The sequence below is a fragment of the Grampus griseus genome, assembly GCF_964374135.1.
Source record: "Grampus griseus genome assembly, chromosome: 1".
Classification (NCBI taxonomy): domain Eukaryota; kingdom Metazoa; phylum Chordata; class Mammalia; order Artiodactyla; family Delphinidae; genus Grampus; species Grampus griseus.
The window spans coordinates 146587220-146603653 of NC_139017.1; the positions used below are offsets into that span (position 1 = coordinate 146587220).

Below are 16434 nucleotides of genomic sequence, written 5' to 3' on the forward strand. Positions count from 1 at the left end.
GTGTTGGAGGCTGAGGATACCAAGATGAATACAAAGTCTTATAGGCCATTGTCTCTGTAACCTTGAGAAAATTACATTATGAAACGAGAAAAAAAAAAAAAAAGCCAGAGATCCCCAGTCTTAGTAAATGGGAAAAGGGCACCTCAGGCAGCAGGAGTGTCATGACAGCTGGAAGATGTTCCAGCAGCAGTGGGAGGGAGGGAGGGATTGAATGGTTTTTGAGCTGAACTAACATCAGTGGTTCAGATTAACTTTAGTGGCAAAATCCATCACTAAAACTGGGCAGAAATTAATAAGGTAATGTATTTCAATATTGATTTTTAGCTTACAGTCTATCATTTCTCAACTGGCTTAATATAGCATTCTCCTTCGTAGTCTTCTGCCTCCAGGCTCTCCCCTTTTAATCCATCCTCCACAAAACTACCAGAGGACTTTCTAAATTGCATATCTGACTGCATCATTATTTGGTGACTAGCATTGCCACGTCCCAACATTTACCAGTTGAAGTAATGCACGGGCCCAGGAGTAGTGCCTGGGGTAATAAGGATGAGGCAGGAGTCTCCTTAGGGATGCCACTGTTTGGCTTGGATGCTGATATCTTTTGCTGAATGTCTGCTAGTCTACATGTGCATTAAGGCACTTAGCTTCATCAGTATGTGATCTTAGAGCTAACTCAAGCTTTCTAAGTATCAAATAAATCTTAGAAGCCATTTTTAAAAAAAAAAAGAGGATTGGTAAGTTTGACTAATAACAAGTTTTAAAATTCTATATTGTGGGGGGAAAGTAAAACCAAATAAACATAGTGTAAAAATAAACAACAAAAGTGGGGGGAGGGGATATTTGCAATACCAGGATAGTCCAAACACTAGTTTCCTCACATTACAAAGAGCACTTTAAAATCAATAAGGAAAAGACTAATGACTCGAGAAAAATGGGTAAAAGTTATAGGTAGTTGGTTCATAGAAAAAGCTAGTACACATATGAAAAGATGCCTGCTCTTATAAATAAAAATGCACGTTAAACAGTTTTAGAATACTGTCTTTATGGCAAAGGTTTCTAAATTTTGTGATAAGCTAGTAAAGCTGTGGGGAAATTCTCTTATGCTGTTTTACATAAACTTTTTGTAGGGTAGTTGATGATACCTATCAAAACTTAAAATTATATACTCTTTGACTAAGCAGTTCCTCCCCGAAGAATGTATCCCACAGAAATATTTACTTAAGAGTATGGAAATATTCATTGCAAAATGTTCTTTGCAACATCCTTCATAACAGGGAAAAGTTATAACAATTTAAACAGGGTAATTAATTATATTATTGTGTAACTGTTAAAAAGAATGAAGTATAACTCTGTGTGGTGATATGGAAAGATTTCCAAGATATATTTACTAAAAAAAGCAAGTTACAGTATTAGCGTGTATTTTCAGTGTAATATGATTCTATTTTTTGCTTTAAAGAAATAAAAAGATATACATATATATGCTTTAGAAGTTCTTTTTATCCATTTCTGAATGCAGTATGACAGATGGATGTTCCAAAGACTGTCTTGAAAATTTTAATTCAAAAATGTCTTGGATTTTATGTCCAGAGCCAGAGCAGAGCTTAGACTGAGTATTGTTACTGTGATGCTCTTGATGCTGAGTGGTGAGCTAAAAGTTTCTCCTCTTTTATAGTGTTATCTGATCTAAGCCTAAGGAAGCTGGCCTCTTAGGAGCTTTTTGTTTGGCTTAGCAGGAGTTGCTCCAAAAGGAGACCGGTCCTGTAGTGAACTGAAGCAATATGCTGGCTCTCTGAGCTGAAGCCTGGAGAGACAGGAATTTCATACCAGAATTAGTCCTTGTTTCCTTTACCACAGAAACCCAGAAAAAATTGTCTTTCTCTCCCTTTTCCTAACCTGCTAGACCTGCTAGCTGTTTAAGAGACCTAGAGGAAATTAATCTTCTTAAAAGGAAGAATTAAAGCTGAATACTTCCTTCCTGTTCAGAAAAACCCAAAGTTATAATTAATCTCTTGTAGTGTTTGAACCCAATCCATCTGTGCAGGACATACAGTCTTAGGGTTTGGCCTTCAGAGCAACAACCATGTACCAGATACTATTCTGGGTACTTTTCACACTTCATTCAGTCCTTAAAATATTTCTCTCATTTAGGTATTATCTTCATATTTATAAAAGAGGGAAATGAGGCTTAAAGTCATTTGCTTAATGTCATATAGTCAGCACCCCAACAAAATCAGCCACTGTTGATGAATTGATTGCTAGCAACATCTACCACATATCTCAGATGTCTCTGTGTTACAGACACACACACGTGCACACATACCTGGGGGGATAAGAGAGTAGTCACAGCTTCCTAGTCTTAGCTACACAGGGATGCAGAGGCGTACGGATGGGCCCCACAAACTAAAGTCAGGAATTGGGGATAGGCAGCCATGTTACAAGGTCAGAATCAGGGTGATAATTAAAGCCACACACAAGATGATGTTATAGACTGGCTAGAAACCCGTGAGTCAGCATAGGAAAGCAGAGAAAAGAAACAGAGATAAGAGACCATGGGAGATAGGCAGGAACCTTGGTTCCTTACTGTTCAGTTCAAGCATCCATATGACTTAGCTGTACTTGGTTTCCTGTCCTTAGATGTCCTAGAGATTGCATGAAGTATCCTTTACTTAAATAACAGAACAAAATTAAGCTAAGAATCTGTGGTTTATATGACCTTCTAACCGGAGCTGTTATGTGGTAGCTGTGTACTGACATCTGAAGATGTAGATGCTACCAAGATTAAACTAGGGTAGTCTCCTCTGGATGTCTTGGTTACATTCATTTTGATCTCTGGGACTTCTGGGAAATAACTTGCTGCTGAAAAAGGGACAAAGGCCTAGCAACACATTGTATTGACTTATAGTTAACTTAAATATAAGCCCCCCAGCTGAGCCTTGCCTAAGCTATCATAGGCGACCATGGGCCAGATTATGGTAGGAAAGATAACCTTTTTAAAGAAGACTGTTAAACTGGCATAATATTTATAATTAAAGCACTCCTAGGAAGAAGAATCATATGGAACCAGAAAGTCTAAAGCCAGAAGAAAAGTTGTGTTTAGTTTGGTGAGGATTTAAAAATAATTCCTCTTTAAGTATAATGCTTAACTGGTGTGCTTGCCTTCTTTCTTCCTTCTCTGACAAATTCTTAAATATCCATTAAAGCTTACCTAGATATTACTCCTTTAGGAAGTTTTTTCTCAATTTTTTTTCCCTTCACCCCCACTTAGAATAGATACCCTTGCTCTGTGCTACCATAGTATTCTGTGCTTTATCTCCATTAGGCATGAGATCGTTCTCTCTTCTGATCTTGTATGATCTTCAATTATTACATGCATCCTATTAAACTGAATTTGCATGTCTGTTTTTACTACTTTTTTGAACCCCTTGAGGACAAAAACCAACTCTGATTCATCTTGTGACACACAGTAGATGCTCAGTAAATATAAAGGCAGCCAAACCATCAACTTCATATGAGGGCATGGATTTACCTGTTTTGTTTCACTGTCATATCCCCACTGTCTAGAATATGCGTGGCACATTTTGGGTACTCAGTGAATAAATTCAGATGAATAAAATGTTAGTTGAATTGCCCTAAGCCTAAGCAGTCTCTCCAGCCTGTAGGATCTGAACCTGTTTTTCTTTCTCAAGACATATGCACCAACACTGAAAATTTATTCTTATAGAAGCTTTTAGTATTTTTGTTAAAAAGGGGAAAAGGATATCACAGAATACTGTATACCAAATACTTGGTTCTAAAGTCAGTACCTTTTAATCTAAAACAATTCCCTGTTTACTCTTCCAGATTATATCTGTTTTCTTTGAAGGAAAAAAATAAAAAACTGAAAACAAAGCATAGGGTTAACTCAGCAATCACCTTTTCTTCCCAATTACAGCTCTGCTGAGAGAAGAGGCAAGAAAACCCAAGCCTTTAGTATTCTCCTCTGCAGACTTGAGTTCCAGGCCCTATAAAAGTAGGTTTTCTGTTCTACCTCTTTGTTAACTAATATTTTGAAGGACTGACTTGAAGTGGAAGACATTTAGAGGATTTTAATTCTCTTTTGATTTGCTTACAAAGACAGAAAAGCCAGAATGCAAAAGTAGCCAAATTTTTCCATTTGCCGTGGACATAATTTTTAGATTTCCCCTGAAAACTTAGAGCCACAAGGAGGACCTGATCGCAGATCAAGACAAAATGCTAAAAATAACAGATTTAAGCAGAACTAAACTAAAACATTTCAAATGTTGGATTTTTAATGCTAGTAATATTAATAATACAGAAATGTATTTAGAGTTCATTACATTTCCAAATCAGGAAAGCTCTGCTTCCTATCTCCAAAAATCAGAAGGAAAAATTATTGCCAGCTTTCTGGCCTAGAGGGATTACACTCAATCATTCACACAGTCACTCATTCATTTATTCAAATAAATATTTATTTAGCACTGACTGAATGTTTACTGGTAGAGAGACAGTAAGCAGAAAATTTTAAATCCTGTGGAAAGTGCTGTGGTTGCAGAAAACATGGGATACTAGTTAATATGGTATAGTGGAAAGAGTCATGGGCTTTGAGATAGATGTGGAGTAAGTTTCCGCTCTGCCAGTTATAAAAGCTGTGTTAACCTTAAGCAAGATAACTAACCTTTCTAAGCCTTGATTTCCTCACTTATAAAATGAGGACCATAATACCTACCATGAGGATTGCTGTAAGAATTTGAGATATGTGTATTAATTTCCTAGCACGGAACTCGCACATGATATGGATTCAAAAACAATACATACAGACCTACTAGAGAATGGACTTGAGGACACGGGGAGGGGGAAGGGTAAGCTGGGACAAAGTGAGAGAGTGGCATGGACATATATACACTACCAAATGTAAAATAGATAGCTAGTGGGAAGCAGCCGCATAGCACAGGGAGATCAGCTCGGTGCTTTGTGACCACCTAGAGGGGTGGGATACGGAGGGTGGGAGGGAGGGAGATGCAAGAGGGAAGAGATATGGGGACATATGTATATGTATAACTGATTCACTTTGTTATAAAGCAGAAACTGACACACCATTGTAAAGCAATTATACTCTAATAAAGATGTTTAAAAAATACATATAATTATTGTCTTTGCTATGAGAGTACAGAAACCTACAAGTGCTACAAAAGCCTTCCAAGGAGAGATGATATTTGAGAGCAGTCTTATGGCTCCGTAAGTTTTCACAAAGTTAACACTCCCTTGTAACTACTATTCAAGTCAAAAAATAGAACATTACCCAGTTTCCAGACGCTCCCTTTAAACAACTATCCCCCCAACACACAAAAGTAACCACTATCTTGAGCATTAAATAAATTTAAGAAGATAAGACCAGATTTATACTTTAGAAAAATCACTGTGCCTGCAACACAAGAGGGTGGATTGAAGGAAGAAGAGACATGATCAAATTGTGCTTTAGAAAGGGTGTTCTGTCTGTAATATAAAGGATAGATTTCAAGAGGTAAGACTGGAGGAAGAGAAACCAATTAAAAGCAGCTGAAGGGGGGCTTCCCTGGTGGCGCAGTGGTTGAGAGTCCGCCTGCCGATGCAGGGGACGCGGGTTCGTGCCCCGGTCCGGGAAGATCCCACATGCCGCGGAGTGGCTGGGCCTGTGAGCAATGGCCGCTGAGCCTGCGTGTCCGGAGCCTGTGCTCCGCAACGGGAGAGGCCACAGCAGTGAGAGGCCCGCGTACCGCAAAAAAAAGAAAAAAAAAAAAAAAAAAAAGCAGCTGAAGGAATCCAGGCAAATAATGACAGTGGCTTAGACTAGGCAGTAGCGGTAGAGATGGAGAGTTGACAGTTTTGAAAGATTTGGCGGATAAAATCAGCAGTGTTTGGTGACTGGTTGTATGTGAGGAGTAGAGGAAGGAGGAAGAGTCCAGATCATTACCACGTTTCTGGCTTGGGTGACTAAATGAATTTCCATATCACTAAGCAAGGTAATCAGTGTTTGGGGTTGGGGGGAGCATGTTTGAGAGAAAGATGATGGGTTCAGTTTTAGACATTGTGTTTAAGGTACCTGTGGGTCATCTAAATGGTGGCAGAGTCCATCAGGCAGTTGAAAATGTGAGACTAAACTAAAGAAGAGAGGTCTTGGCTATGCATCTACCTTTGGGAATGAGCTGCAAAGAAACCACCAAGTGATCTATCTCAGGGAGACAAATAGCATGAGAAAAATACAGGCAAAAAGAAAAATCCTGAGAAACACCAAATATTTCAGGGGAAACAAAGAAAGAGTTATCAGAAATAGGAACAGGTCAAGAGACTGATGCCACAGAAAGTAAGGGAAGAATGGCCGATGACTGTGAAATTTGGAAGATTCAAAAAATATTTTTAAAATACTACCAATAATTCTACTATTGTGAGATAATTGCGAACATTTTAGTGTATTTCTTTCCATCATTTTATTTATTTTTATATATACATATACACACTTCAGATGGTGCTGTAGAAATAAGTGCTTTCTGCTTTCTTTTTTTAAAATTTTATTTATTTTTTTATAATTATCCATTTTATACATATTAGTGTATACATGTCAATCCCAATCTCCCAATTCATCACACCACCATCCCCACCCCCACGAGTCACTTTCCCCTCTTGGTGTCCATATGTTTGTTCTCTACATCTGTGTCTCTATTTCTGCCCTGCAAACTGGTTCATCTGTACCATTTTTCTAGGATCCACATATCTGCATTAATATACGATATTTGTTTTTCTCTTTCTGACTTACTTCACTCTGCATGACAGTCTCTAGATCCATCCACGTCTCTACAAATGACCCAATTTCGTTCCTTTTTATGGCTGAGTAATATTCCATTGTATATATGTACCACATCTTCTTTATCCATTCATCTGTCGATTGACATTTAGGTTGCTTCCATTACCTGGCTATTGTAAATAGTGCTGCAGTGAACATTGGGGTGCATGTGTCTTTGAATTATGGTTTTCTCTGGGTATATGCCCAGTAGTGGAATTGCTGGGTCATATGGTAATTCTATTTTTCTTTTTTAAGGGACCTCCATATGGTTCTCCATAGTGGCTGTATCAATTTACATTCCCACCAACAGTGCAAGAGGGTTCCCTTTTCTCCACACCCTCTCCAGCATTTGTTGTTTGTAGATTTTCTGATGATGCCCATTCTAACTGGTGTGAGGTGATACCTCATTGCAGTTTTGATTTGCATTTCTCTAAAAATTAGTGATGTTGAGCAGCTTTTCATGTGCTTCTTGGCCATCTATATGTCTTCTTTAGAGAAATGTCTATTTAGGTCTTCTGCCCATTTTTTGATTGGGTTGTTTGTTTTTTTAATATTGAGCTGCATGAGCTGTTTATGTATTTCAGAGATTAATCCTTTGTCCGTTGATTCGTTTGCAAATACTTTCTCCCATTCTGAAGGTTGTCTTTTCGTCTTGTTTATGGTTTCCTTTGCTGTGCAAAAGCTTTTAAGATTCATTAGGTCCCATTTGTTAATTTTTATTTTATTTCCATTACTCTAGGAGGTGTATCAAAAAAGATCTTGCTGTGATTTATGTCAAAGAGTGTTCTTCCTATGTTTTCCTCTAAGAGTTTTATGGTGTCTGGTCTTACATTTAAGTCTCTAATCCATTTTGAGTTTATTTTTGTGTTTGGTGTTAGGGAGTGTTCTAATTTCATTCTTTTACATGTAGCTGTCCAGTTTCCCCAGCACCACTTATTGAAGAGACTGTCTTTTCTCCATTGTATATCCTTGCCTCCTTTGTCATAGATTAGTTGACCATAGGTGCATGGGTTTATCTCTGGGATTTCTATCTTGTTCCATTGATCTATATTTCTGTTTTTGTGCCAGTACCATATTGTCTTGATTACTGTAGCTTTGTAGTATACTCTGAAGTCAGGGAGTCTGATGCCTCCAGCTCTGTTTTTTTCCTTCAAGGCTGCTTTGGCCATTCGGGGTCTTTTGTGTCTCCATAAAAATTTTAAGATTTTTTTGTTCCAGTTCTGTAAAAAATGCCATTGGTAATTTGATAGGGATTGCATTGAATCTGTAGGTTGCTTTGGGTAGTATAGTCATTTTCACAATATTGATTTTTCCAATCCAAGAACATGGTATATCTCTCCATCTGTTGGTATCATCTTTAATTTCTTTCATCAGTGTCGTATAGTTTTCTACATACAGGTCTTTTGTCTCCCTAGGTAGGTTTATTGCTAGGTATTTTATTCTTTTTGTTGCAGTGGTGAATGGGAGTGTTTCCTTAATTTCTCTTTCACTTTTTTCATCATTAGTATATAGGAATTCAAGAGATTTCTGTGCATTAATTTTGTATCCTGCAACTTTACCAAATTCATTGATTAGCTCTAGTAGTTTTCTGGTGGCATCTTTAGGATTCTCTATGTATAGTATCATGTCATCTGCAAAACAGTGACAGTTTTACTTCTTTTCCAATTTGTATTCCTTTTATTTCTTTTTCTTCTCTGATTGCTGTGGCTAGGATTTCCAAAACTATATTGAATAATAGTGGCGAGAGTGGACATTCTTGTCTTGTTCCTGATCTTAGAGGAAATGCATTCAGTTTTTCACCATTGAGAATGATGTTTGCTGTGGGTTTGTCGTATATGGCCTTTATTATGTTGAGGTAGGTTCCCTCCATGCCCACTTTCTGGAGAGTTTTTATCATAAATCGGTGTTGAATTTTGTCAAAAGCTTTTTCTGCATCTATTGAGATGATCATATAGTTTTTCTTCTTCAATTTGTTAATATGGTGTATCACATTGATTGATTTGCTTATATTGAAGAATCCTTGCATCCCTAGGATAAATACCACTTGATCATGGTGTATGATCCTTTTAAAGCATTGTTGGACTCTGTTTGCTAGAATTTTGTTGAGAATTTTTGCATCTATATTCATCAGTGATATTGGTCTGTAATTTTTTTGTAGTATTTTTGTCTGGTTTTGGTCACAGGGTGATGGTGGCCTCATAGAATGAGTTTGGGAGTGTTCCTTCCTCTGCAGTTTTTTGGAAGAGTTTGAGAAGGATTGGTGTTAGCTCTTCTCTAAATGTTTGATAGAATTCACGTGTGAAGCCATCTGGTCTTAGACTTCTGTTTGTTGGAAGATTTTTAATCACAGTTTCAATTTCACTACTTGTGATTGGTACGTTCATATTTTCTGTTTCTTCCCTATTCAGTCTTGGAAGGTTATACCTTTCTAAGAATTTGTCCATTTCTTCCAGGTTGTCCATTTTATTGGCATAGAGTTGCTTGTAGTAGCCTCTTAGGTTGCTTTGTATTTCTGTGGTGTCTGTTGTAACGTCTCCTTTTTCATTTCTAATTTTATTGATCTGAGTCCTCTCCCTCTTTTTCTTAATGAGTGTGGCTAATGGTTTATCAACTTCGTTTATCTTCTCAAAGAAACAGCTTTTAGTTTTATTGATCTTTGCTATTGTTTCCTACATTTCTTTTTCATTTATTTCTGCTCTGTTTATGATTTCTTTCCTTCTACTAACTTTGGGTTTTGTTTGTTCTTCTTTCTCTGTTCCTTTAGGTGTAAGGTTAGATTGTTTATTTGAATCTTTCTTGTTTCTTGTGGTAGGATTGCATTGCTATAAACTTCCCTCTTAGAACTGCTTTTGCTGCATCCCATAGGTTTTGGATCGTCGTGTTTTCGTTGTCATTTGTCCCTAGGTATTTTTTGATTTCCTCTTTGATTTCTTCAGTGATCTCTTGGTTATTTAGTAACATATTGGTTAGCCTCCATGTGTTTGTGTTTTTTATGTTTTTTTCCCTGTAATTGATTTCTAATCTCATAGTGTTGTGGTCAGAAAAGATGCTTGATATGATTTCAATTTTCTTAAATTTACTGAGGCTTGATTTGTGACCCAAGATGTGATCTATCCTGGAGAATGTTCCATGCGCACTTGAGAAAGAAGTGTAATCTGCTGTTTTTTTGGATGACATGTCCTATAAATATCAACTAAATCTATCTGGTCTCTCGTGTCATTTAAGGCTTGTGTTTCCTTACTAATTTTCTGTCTGGATGATCTGTCCATTGGTGTAAGTGAGGTGTTCAAGTCCCCCACTATTACTGTGTTACTGTTGATTTCCTCTTTTATAGCTGTTAGCATTTGCCTTATGTATTGAGGTGCTCCTATGTTGGGTGCATATATATTTATAATTGTTATATCTTCTTCTTGGATTGATCCCTTGATCATTATGTAGTGTCCTTCCTTGTCTCTTGTAACAGTCTTTATTTTAAAGTCTATTTTATCTGATATGAGTATTCTACTCCAGCTTTCTTTTGATTTCCGTTTGCATGGAGTATCTTTTTCCATCCCCTCACTTTCAGTCTGTATGTGTCCCTAGGTCTGAAGTGGGTCTCTTATAGACAGCATATATATGGGTCTTGTTTTTGTATCCATTCAGCAAGCCTGTGTCCTTTGGTTAGAGCATTTAATCCATTCACATTTAAGGTAATTATCAATATGTATGTCCCTGCTACCATTTTCTTAATTGTTTTGGGTTTGTTTTTGTAGGTCCTTTTCTTGTCTTGTGTTTCCCACTTAGAGAAGTTCCTTTAGCATTTGTTGTAGAGCTGGTTTGGTGGTGCTGAATTCTCTTAGCTTTTGCTTGTCTGTAAAGTTTTTGATTTCTCCATTGAATCTGAATGAAATTGTTGCTGGGTAGAGTAATCTTGGTTGTAGGTTCTTCCCTTTCATCACTTTAAATATGTCATGTCACTCCCTTCTGGCTTGTAGAGTTCCTGCTGAGAAATTAGCTGTTAACCTTATGGGAGTTCCCTTGTATGTTATTTGTCATTTTTCCCTTGTTGCTTTCAATAGTTTTTCTTTGTCTTTAATTTTTGTCAATTTGATTACTATGTGTCTCAGCATGTTTCTCCTTGGGTTTATCCTGCCTGGGACTCTCTGCACTTCCTGGACTTGGGTGGCTATTTCCTTTCCCGTGTTAGGGAAGTTTTTGATTATAATCTCTTCAAATATTTTCTCTGGTCCTTTCTCTCTCTCTTCTCCTTCTGGGACCCCTATAATGCAAATGTTGTTGCACTTAATGTTGTCCCAGAGGTCTCTTGGGCTGTCTTCATTTCTTTGCAATCATTTTTCTTTATTCTGTTCTGCAGCAGTGAATTCCACCATTCTGTCTTCCAGGTCACTTATCCATTCTTCTGCCTCAGGTATTCTGCTATTGATTCCTTCTAGTGTATTTTTCATTTCAGTTATTGTATTGTTCATCTCTGTTTGTTTGTTCTTTAATTCTTCTAGGTCTTTGTTAAACATTTCTTGCATCTTCTCAATCTTTGCCTCCATTCTTTCTCCGAGGTACTGGATCATCTTCACTATCATTATTCTGAATTCTTTTTCTGGAAGGTTGCCTATCTCCACTTCATTTAGTTGTTTTTCTGGGGTTTTATCTTGTTCCTTCATCTGGTACATAGCCCTCTGCCTTTTCATCTTGTCTGTCTTTCTGTGAATATGGTTTTTGTTCCACAAACTAGAGGATTGTAGTTCTTGTTGCTTCTGCTGTCTGCCCTCTCTGCTTTCTGCTTTCTTTATTCAGTATTATTTCATGAGCATTTTCCTGTGTCATTAAAAAATTCTTTGTGACCTAAAAACTTCTTTATGATCAGAGTTTTGCCTATATGCTATTCTATTACATATGAGTTTGATTGTTCTTCCATTGTTGGATATTTGGTTGTTCTCTATTTTTTAACATTAACATTTAACATTTTTGTGCAAAGATTCTTTTTTATTATCTGATTATGTTGTTTATTCAGCAAATATTTATTGAGCATGATGTATTTTCCTTAAGATAGATTTATAGAAATAGAATTATAGGATAAGATAATATGAATGTCTTCAAGACCTTTGTTATGTATTGCCAATTACTTTTCAGAAAAGATTTTACCAGTTTATACATTGTATGAGAAGCACCCTTATCACTAATGAGAATTATTTTAAATCTGCTAACTTGTGAGAGAAATTGCATCTTTTTTTGATATTTATTTCTTTAAAATATTTTTATATATTTTTGAACATTTATATCTATTTCCCTATTAAAAATATTAATCGTTTGTCCTGTATGTAACAATTATTTTGTCTTTTTTATTTGGTGGAGTTATTTGTTTGCATCTGATAGTCAAATCTGTTGTTCTCCTTTGTGATTTCTTATTTCTTACGAGCTTATAATGTTATGACATGAGGCAGGTGTTTCTGGGAAGGCTGTGTATGAGAGGGAAGGGGGAATGTGAGGTTGCCGAGGCCCAGAACAGTGGACCCAGCTGCTGGTCTTCAGCCCCAAGGTCAGGATGCTCACAGTGGGTCATAGTGGCCTGTCCCACTTCTTGGCACAGCTTTGAGCTACCTCTAGTTTGAGTACAGTGCAGGAAGAGTAATTTTGTCCTCCATTGTGCTGCTAGGCCAACCACATTATGAGAATTGATCTGATTGCTGAGCCCCAGCAGAGGCAGGTGGGACCTGGCAGGAATGCTTCAGATCCTCTCCCCAGATCCTTGTCTGGTCTCCTTAAAGGGTTCTGCCTAAAAGGGCTGTGTGCCAAGGCTTGTTTGCTTGCCTCTTGCAGTGACAGTTCTGTTTGGCCTATAGTGTAAATATCATGGCTCCGAAATCCCCCAGCTGTCCATGCTTTGTCATTTCTTCAAAGGGAACTGACTTGTTTTCCACCAGAGGGGGCCAAGGAACATTTGCTTCCCACACTGGTTTGGAGCATTAAAAGGGGAGAAAAAAGCTAAGAGTAAGTGTTATTTCATTCTTTGAATTTATATGGAAATTTTTAATCTCCATCAAAGGATCAGAAGAAAAAGCACATTGAAATTCAATACAAGAGCTTCCAGCTTACACAGAATTCTTCAAAGATGTTTGACTTGATCTTTTAAAAATGACAAAAACCATGAACTGTGTAGCTCCAGGGTTCCTAATTTTGCTTACCCTCCTCAGCCTCCACCTCTGTCTTGCCTCCCTACCTACACTCCATCTGTGTGGTCCTGTGTCAGCCTGCAGAGCTTCTTTGAATAGCTGGGAGAGAGGGTGGGAAGTATGAAGCAGCAGTCAGGTTTATAGGGCTGCTTATACATTAACCCCTCTCTCAGGCCACATTATGTCATCTTTCAGAGTCTTGTAACTGGTCTCTCTGTTCATTCTCCTTATTCCAAGCCTATTTTCACTGCTATCAGAATTACCTTATTAAGAAATAAAACTGATCATGTCATTTCCTGCTTAAAAACTACCACTGGCTTGTCTTAGTCCAAACTGTCTAGACTGCCACAGAAGGCTTTCATGATCTGGCTCCATTGCCTCCTTAATCAACCTCATCTCCTCTTCTCCTTAAATCCATAATCAGGCTACTTTCCACTGGATTTTGAATTCTTTGCGGGCAGAAACAGTATATTTCCAAGGCACAGAACAGTGACTGGCATATTACTACAGTCTTATTAAATGCTAAATTAATTAACTAGTGATTTAAAATTCTAACAAGGTCACAGTATGAGAGAGAAAACTAAAAATCATATGGTAGTCTTTCATTTCCTTTGCTAAGTATAAATCAGGAGCATACTCACTGTACTAAGGATCAGGTTCCTTCTTCCCCGTTACAGATTGTTGGTCATTTAGACCCAACATCCTGGCTCGATACCCATGAGGAAGCACCATGCCTCCAGGGACCCAACGAGGCCAAATGAAAGAGAGCTCCGAAGCTCTTGACCAAGGTTGCTTGCTGCTCGTATCTGAGTGATATAGTACAGGAATGTTTCTGCCTTCTGGAGGTTCTTCTACACATTGATCTTTGGTCTGATTTTCTTTCTGTAAGTGGTGTCCTAGACTCATCGGATTTCATGAAAGTAAATTGAAGTTAACTTTGTTGTGGAAATTCTTTGATAGCCATTGATAAATAAGTACAACTGTTATAATGTGAGGGAGCCCACTCTTAAGCAGAAGGGAAGTTGAAATCTGTGTGGGAAATACTTAGTCATCAGAATGATTTTTCTTTTTTTTTTTTTTTGTGGTGCGCGGGCCTCTCACTGTTGTGGCCTCTCCCGTTGCGGAGCACAGGCTCCAGACGCGCAGGCTCAGCGGCCATGGCTCACGGGCCCAGCCGCTCCGCGGCATGTGGGATCTTCCCGGACCGGGGCACCCCTGCATCGGCAGGCGGACTCTCAACCACTGCGCCACCAGGGAAGCCCCATCAGAATGAATTTTAAATTTGCAAAGTCTGAATCAAGCCAGGAGAGTAGTACTGTAGAAGCTATGAGAAAATGAAAGACAAGAAACTTAAAGAAGAGCCTAAAGTTGTAAAATTTGATAATTTGCATAAAAATAGAAGAATCACCTGTAATTCCTCTACTGTGAGGGAGTGTAGAGTAGAAATTGTGTATATAGTCTTTGAAAAGTGTTATTCAACCTGTTAGTGTCAGAAAATGTTTTAATCCATTACCATAACAGAATAAAGGAGAAAAAAAATACACTGAGCTCCATAGATGCAAGAAAAAAATTTTTTTAGTAAAAGTCAGTACCCATTCATTGATGAAAGCTCTTAGCAAATTAGGAATAAAAGAGAAGTTCCTTAACCTGATAAAGGGTATTTATAAAACCAATAACATGTGCCAGGTATTGGCTATAAAGCATGAAGCCCAATATCTACACATAGAGGACAGTCAATAAATGGTGGCTTTGATGATAGGGAAAAAAAACTGTAACAATCATCAGTCTAAATGATAAAATAGAAAAATTCCCTTTAAAATCAAGAATAAGTAAGGATGACTGAAGGACTTGCGGGGTGGCCCACTGCGCTGTGTAAAGTTTTCTCCGCGGGGGGCTGGGTTCACATGGTACGTTCGGCCTCAGTGTGAGGGTCAGGACTCTGAGCGGCGGGCAGTCCCGGGGCTCCCATAGGAGTCTAGGGAGGGGCATGGGTCTGGGGCACCCCCATCACAGGCTCCGGCATTCCTCCCCCTTTCTCGCGAGCCGCGTTTCCAGCCCTGGGGCCTCAGTCTCACCCCACTGGTTGGCCCAGAGCCTCTGTTTCCTCCTAGCTCTGGGGGCCGCCGTCCCCTCCTCAGAGTTCCCCCTCTTCCTATCCTTTCACCGGTATGGCTTTGCCCCCAGGGGACTTTTAGTCACGTGCGGAGGCATTGTTTCTGTTGTTACAAATGGGAGGCGCTGCTAGTAGCATCTAGTGTGTGGAGGCCACGGATGCTGCTGGACAGCCTACACCGCACTGAACAGCACGCGTGACAAAGCATTATCTATAGTGCCCGGGTTTGGAAACCCTGCTCTAGGGCCTTACAGTCTTCAAAGCCCTGGATGAACTTAAAGACAAGTTATCTCTGGAGTTCAAGTTTGAGTTGAAACCAGCCTCAAGTTTCACCTGTCCTCACTGACCTGTGGATTTCTGTGTGACCAGGTGGCTTTGGAAGAACTACCAATACGTCCTGGCATTTCTCTTTGCCATTGAGGAAATCAATAAGGACTCCCATCTGCTCCCCAGTCTGTCCTTGGGTTTCAACCTCTACAATGCCTTTCCCAGAGACCAGAGGACCTTGGAAAGTGCCTTGTTTGGGCTCTCTGGAGGAAATCAGACTCTCCCTAACTACAGCTGCCAGGGACAGAGAAAATCTGTGGCCATTGTTACAGGAACCGCGTTGGCATTTTCAGCCGAGATTGGAACAGTTCTGGAGCTCTACAGAAGCCCACAGGTCACATATGGTCCTTTTGATCCCATCCTGGGTGATAAAGACCAGTTCTCATCGCTCTATCAGATGGCCACTACGGACAGCTCCCTGGCTCAAGGAATGATGTGGTTATTGCTGCATTTTGGCTGGACCTGGGTGGCGCTATTTGTATCTGATGATTTGAAAGGCGAGCAGTTCCTCTGGTATCTGAAAGCAGAGATGGTGAAGAAAGGTAAATGCCCTCCAGAAGCAGGACCTGCATTGATCACCTGATGGCATCTGGAGCTGCATCCGTTTCTGAGGAAAATCCAATTTACCAACAGTGCTGGAGACCACATATCCTTAGATGAAAAACAGAACCATGAGACATGATAGGATATCCAGAACGCTGTGAATTTTCCTGCTGGTCTTGGGCTGCTGGTTAAAGTAGGAGAGTTTGTCACCAATATTCCATATAGTCAAGGCCTGGTCATCAATGAAGAGTTGATAGAATGGTCTGTTGTCTTCAAAGAGGTACAGAGTCATTTCAGTCTTGGAGATAGACATTAAGGAGGTATCTGAAGCATGTCCGGATATGAGACTGAGTATGCACCTCCTTAACTCAGCCCTAAATTCACATTTCACATTTAAACTTTTTTCTGTGTCATCTTACCCACATATATTCTGAGCTAATGCCTATAGAAAGAACAGGTCTCTGTAT

The 16434-nt window shown here is 38.9% G+C and overlaps 2 protein-coding genes across 3 annotated transcripts in view; both read left to right on the forward strand.

Annotated features, from left to right (window-relative positions):
• EIF2B3 (eukaryotic translation initiation factor 2B subunit gamma) overlaps positions 1-16434 on the forward strand; it is a 164110-nt gene that overhangs the window by 113443 nt on the left and 34233 nt on the right. The gene's annotated exons all lie outside the window — the stretch shown is intronic.
• Positions 2958-16007, forward strand: LOC309829629 (vomeronasal type-2 receptor 26-like; the record flags this gene model as incomplete). The annotated part of the gene is made up of 3 exons (XM_082665669.1): positions 2958-2972; positions 15169-15293; positions 15467-16007. 3 exons carry the CDS (start codon positions 2958-2960, stop codon positions 16005-16007), a joined length of 681 nt encoding a protein of 226 aa, XP_082521795.1.